Source organism: Notothenia coriiceps, unplaced genomic scaffold (assembly GCF_000735185.1).
Source record: "Notothenia coriiceps isolate Sejong01 unplaced genomic scaffold, NC01 NC01_scaffold00031745, whole genome shotgun sequence".
Taxonomy (NCBI): domain Eukaryota; kingdom Metazoa; phylum Chordata; class Actinopteri; order Perciformes; family Nototheniidae; genus Notothenia; species Notothenia coriiceps.
The window spans coordinates 40,915-46,795 of NW_011364446.1; the positions used below are offsets into that span (position 1 = coordinate 40,915).

Below are 5,881 nucleotides of genomic sequence, written 5' to 3' on the forward strand. Positions count from 1 at the left end.
CCCCCCTCAGTTTCTATATGCGTTTTGCCCCCTCTTTGTATTTTTTAAGAATTCGGGCTGACTGCAAAGAATGCCACAGTGTGGTCATGTGCGAGAGGCTAAACAAACTTCTCTGTGGTGCAATGACTTTATGTGTGTGTGCTGGTATGTGTGACAATTAGAGGGTGTGTGTGTGTGTGTGTGTGTGTGCATAAAGTGCTCTGTGGCTGTAGCCTGTTCGTGCGCTAACATGGCACCGTGTCACCCGTCTAGGAGGAAGAAAAATCTAAGCGGGAGGAGCTGGAAAAAATCCTGGAGGAGAATAACCGCAAGATCGCCGACGCTCAGGCCAAACTGGTACGCCCTGCTCTGCTACTTCCTGTCTCGTTTTCATACCGTTATTCCATTTGACTAAATTTCATAACCCTCAATTTTGTTGTTTTGCATGCCGCCTTCCTCACATACGAAAACACTCTAATCACATCCTCTTTAAACGCTTTAATGTCCTCAAAAAACCTGGAAACCATGTTTCTTTATTTAAAACAAAAAAACTGGGATTTTCTTAATAACATTTTTGGAGTATATTGATACACACAAATTATATATATATTATCCAAATGTTACCGTCCTGATCACAGCCAATGATAAGTGTGCCTTCTTACGTGCAGAAAGAAAAAACAACTCTGAAGTGGCAAAAGACTTAACGTTATAATTGACTGTTTTATACTTATGGGTCAATGTAAATGTTGGCATCTCGGGAAGAGTCTCCTAACTTGCCAGTGTGAGTTTTGCCATTGCGCGGTTACAAAAATGTACTGACTAATTGATTTCATTATATTCTCCTGGTTCCGTATTCTTTTACTTTTCATATTTCCTAACGTCTTTGTCAATATATGTTATAAAGAGCTCTCCTTTTTTAAGACTCTGACATTTTTTGGCAATTCAGAACTGTTCCCCATCTTATATAAACCCTATATTTTATTTAGGCTTTAGTTTGAGTTCAATTAGTAAACCCGCTCCTGTAACACTCTTTATTATGAACCCTTATAGCGCTTCTTTTATATTAAATAAACCCCAATGCCAGCAGTTTGCGGGTGCACGTCTTATAGACGTCTCGTTCTGACCTTGTCTGACCCCTATTGTCTGCTCCCTGTTTTCCTCTCCGTCCCCCAGGCTGAGGAGCAGTTGCGTATTGTAGAGGAGCAGAGAAAGATTCACGAGGAGCGCATGAAGCTGGAGCAGGACCGTCAAAAGCAGCAGAAGGAGGAGCAGAAAATCATCCTGGGCAAGGGCAAGTCCAGGCCCAAGCTGTCCTTCTCCCTCAAGGCCACGGAATGAGACTGCTCCCCCCCCAACCTCCATGACCCCCATTCTCATCGATCGACCCCCGCTCCTCCTCCTCCTCCTCCTCCTTTGCGGAACGCTCGCTTCGTTTTGGAAGCGCCGAAAGAAGGAAGGCCGAGGAACGGGCCGCATCCCTGTGCTTTTCGCTGTGAAAGACCCCACTACCTTGAAGAGGAGGCAGCTCTTCATCCAAGAAGGACCCGACTGCTTCCTCCACCCTTCCTCTCCCCCACTGCACAGATGAATCCTGTTTGTGCTTCTTTTTTTTTTGTACTTTTAGGGAACTTTTGATGTAGAATGCTTCAACATGCCCCCATTAAGTCTTAACAGCGAGCACCTGTGCGCTCCTCTTTACGTGTGTTCACAGCCATCAAACTACTATAGAACTCCAGTCCCCGGTATAGAAGAGTATGTGTGACTTTGTGTACTTCAGTCTACTGTAAACAGCTCGTGTGCAGCTTGGGAGTTGGCCTGCTGTTCTCCTTTTCATCTGAAACAGGCAGTGGTAACCGATCACAGTGAACTTCCCGTCCAGCTGACAACGGTGTGTCTTCCACTTTCCTTCCTTCCTCCATGAGCTCCGTTCACATGAACCTCTTTTCTTTCTGCTCCAGCTCTGTCTGCCATGTATATAATTTTTTCTTCTAAAATGACAGCAGCATGTCGACCTGAGATGATATGTGTTAGGTTTTTAGTCGCTGCAGTGCAGGTTAACGCAGCCCAACTCCCAAGCTGCCCGTGACCGATCCTTACAACAGGATGTGTGTGTCGTCCACGATAAAAGGGGGCCTGTGGGTAAAGGCAGGGGAGAGTGCATTTCCTGTATGATGTAACTTTATTAGCCTTGCTGTGATGTGCTGACTCCCACTACTCCTCCCCCAAATTCAGATTGTGTTAGGAAGTTGATCACAAAAGTCACAGTAATACTTGAGTTTTGCATTTTGAGAATTTTTGGGAACAGCCGAGCATACAGTCCCTTCATTAATGACAGTTTTGTAGATTAAATAAAAATTGGCAATGCGCCTCGCTTGGTAAGTCTTGATTCGTTTAGGATGGACAAGTTCAGGTAAGATCAGGTTTAAGGTCAGCAGCAGTGTGAGTGTGACAGCGAATGTGTGTTTGTTTGTTTGTGTGTGTGACTGGCAGGCAGGCTGACCTAAGGTGGGTATAAAGACTTTTTGTTATGTTGTGGGACTTGGAATTTGTCATGTAATTTCTCCCAAATGTCAAGGGACTGAACAGTTCAATAAATCCATTGAATGCCACTCATGTGTCTGTGTGATGATGTGAAGAACTTTAAAGGAAACAATCCTCAACTTCTTTTTTACTTTTTATTGAGTCCTAGCTCACAAATAAGTTAATTAAAAGCACTTTACACTACCGTTTTAAATAAGTAGTATTTCAGACTGGCACATTTTAATGACATTACACCGGCTTTGTCAGCGGTTTGTATCGAACTACGATCCATTTCCACCCTTGAGCCGAGCGATACATCAACATCAAGTTAACAAACCCTGTAACAGCAGCTGGATTCAGAAAGGCTGCTGATGGAGATCATGCTTCTCATTTTCAACATGACAAATCACCTCAACAAATACTACTGTGTTTGGTAGCAGTTTGCTTAAAGTCTCAACGAATGTATCCACATATATATAAAGGTTTTTTTTGTGACCAGCATTTTATTGTTTTGTTTTTTTGCCCTCACAAAAGGGACTTGTATACAGATACAAATGATATAGACAATTCAAAAAGAAAAAGAAAAGACAAAGAAAGAAAAAATATAGGGAATCCCTTTCCCATGCCACCCCGTCCCTCCCCCTTCCCACCCATCTTGCCATTTCACAGAAAATCCTACCTGATGTTTGTTAGCAATCGTCTGAATTAATCTATCTATTATATTATATATATTATTTATATTATAGCATTATATATATACTTTTTCTTTAACGATTTTTTGAAAGTGCCTCTATTTAAGCGACTAAGATGAAAGGGGGAGATGGAGGGGATTCGAATCCGAGTCCTCCGGCACGGGCCGATCACGCTTAAGGCGGCACAGTGAATCCAATGTTAGATGTCGAGTGCTTTTAAAAGTGAATGTCAAGCAATGACGGATTGAGAGGTGAGTACTCGGGTTACTTTGTTTATTTGAATCAGAGGAGCAAACGAACCTACTATTATTTTAATGTCTTACTAATTGGTGACTCCTGCCAACCGTTTTCTGTAGTTTAGAGAGACCCAGCACAGTCCACAGTCCGACACCGACAGACGGGTGAACAGCAGACCCCGGCCCCGGAGACCCCGCTCCGCTCCGGTGCCGCGGAACAAACGGGGCTCACCGCGGCTTCTCGCGGGCTGTTTCTGATTGAGACAAGTCATTTAATTAATACATTTAGTTAGTTTGAAAAAAAAAAAAATCTACAGCTGGTTTAGAGAACTTTTCCCCTACAAACTAAATTGAAAGAGAAAAAAACGAGTTGGCTACTTGGAGATAAAACAATGTTTTAAAAAAGTTTCCAAGCTGAATACAGAAAGTAAAACAAAGAAATGTCATGTTATCCTATTGTTTTCGGGCTATTCTACATAGGCTATTCATTTTTTTTTTAAATGTTCTTTTAAAGGCAAGCTGAGCTACCCAAACTTGTTTCGCGTCTGTTTGAAATACCAACATTAGCGGCCTGTCTGTCAGCAGGACCATTTTCATTTGATTATCTTTGAACAATGTTGGAACAACAATAGTTAAAGTCCTGTCTAAAGTGCTTTCCTGTTTGCAAGTGTCAACCTCAGAGGTGTGTGTGTGTGTGTGTGTGTGTGTGTGGGGGGGGGGGTGTTTCTTCAGGAAAGACGTTCCACAGCTCATTGCCCGTCGGGCTGAGGGACTTGTTTTAAGGCAGGAAGGAAGAGATTTAAAAATAAAGAAACTCAAAACTTCCTCTGCGCTGTCATCCGCAATTTTTCAAACGACACATTTGATGAAAAATAGAGCCATATAATTTACATGAAATATAAAGATAAGGATATGGGAAAATTATCTTAAGAGATGCGTTACTTCAGACGAAGGAAGAGGCGCATATTTACACAAATTAAATCAATGATTAAATAGCTTCAAGAACGGGCATAGGCCTATTCGTTATTTTTTTATTCAGCCACTTTTAAACGTTGGTGTGTAGAGAAAACAAAAACACAACTATCAAGTTCTCACATTTATAAAATACTATCTTTAAAATATGTAGACACATTCTAAAACTCTATAAATGGCATTGTTTTATAGCCTATTTAGAGAACGGTATGGGCCCGTTCGCAGAGCCGCGTGCCAGTCTTGTTAATCTAATATAGTTAGTTGCCTTTGCCTCTCGCATAATTAAATTAATGAGATGTTCACGCTGCTGCAATAAACACAGTCTGCGGTGAATATCAGCCGGACGATCAACAAACAGCCGCAATCCACAGCGGCCGCCTGGAGAAAGCCTGATCGAATTAAATCGTTAAATCTATGCGTTAAACAGTGTCAAAACTTCACACGGTGCCTTCATGGACCTGTAATCTACGACTGCAGAGGTGTGTGAGTGCTCATCAAATTAGAGGCCATTGACTAAAAGCAGAGTGTTTGTAGAAAGTGTCAATGTGTGCCGTCTCAATTATGCTTTGAAAGAACTTTAAAACAACGTTTTAATTGTTCGGAAATCCTGTGCAGGAAATCTTATAATGTAGGCCTAAATAATGTGGTGGTCAAGGAAAAACTCCTGAAATGCTGCCATACTTTTTAAACTTCTAAAAAGTTTAAACAGCCTAAAATGGATTTCTCTTTAAAATGACGTGGGCTTGATGATAAAATCTCTTAATTAGATTAGGCACTTCATCGTTTGATGCTGTACTTTTTTAAACATGAATACAAGCAGTTATGTTATTTTTAAATTACATTTAGATGTAAAAAAACAACACTTTTCTATTGTTTTCTGTATTTCCTCATCTGTCTCAGAGATGTCTTTCCCGCTAGTGGGCGCTCGTGCCCTTCGGAAGAGCTCGCGCTGCAGTGCTCTGATGGAGACACGCGCAGCACTGTGGCTCCATACATGGCTGTGCGCGAGCCATATGGGACCCAATGTTGTCTCATTGTTTTCATTATGGGACTATTTACAGAAACTATAAACACGTTATGCGTTGTTTGAGAGCCCTTATGCTTTTATAAGAAGTCCAAATATAATTGCTGTTCTTTAGTGTTAGCTATGTTTTAATTTAAGTGAAATGCACCTTTATTGTTTTTGTGTGGACTACTTAATATGCTTTGACACTTTTATGATGTCGTAATTAGACACAAGTCACATTTTCAGATTGATATTCATCCACCTGCTAGTTAACTAAGTAGGATTCGCTGTATTTCCTCCACATTTCGCTCACCACTAGTCACCGTGCTGAACCAGTTGTCGCGCTTGACTGACAGCAGGGCTCCTACTGAATTCCCCGCCGTTGGGACCAATCAGCTCCGGCGGGGGGCGGAGCCTGCTCCACCAAATATTCCCAGTCTCGGCAGCTCGCAGTTACTTTCCATCCAGGTTTCGGA

General features: G+C 41.9%; 1 protein-coding gene across 2 annotated transcripts in view; it reads left to right on the forward strand.

Annotated features, from left to right (window-relative positions):
• LOC104960225 (arginine and glutamate-rich protein 1) overlaps nucleotides 1-2,588 on the forward strand; it is a 7,837-nt gene extending 5,249 nt beyond the window's left edge. For both annotated transcript variants that reach the window (XM_010788203.1, XM_010788204.1), the window contains exons 3-4: nucleotides 253-336; nucleotides 1,153-2,588. In XM_010788203.1, coding sequence (XP_010786505.1) covers nucleotides 253-336; nucleotides 1,153-1,317 — 249 coding nt within the window. In that variant the 3' untranslated portion in view covers nucleotides 1,318-2,588. The remainder of the gene's footprint in view (nucleotides 1-252; nucleotides 337-1,152) is intronic.
• Nucleotides 2,589-5,881: the final 3,293 nt, after the last annotated feature.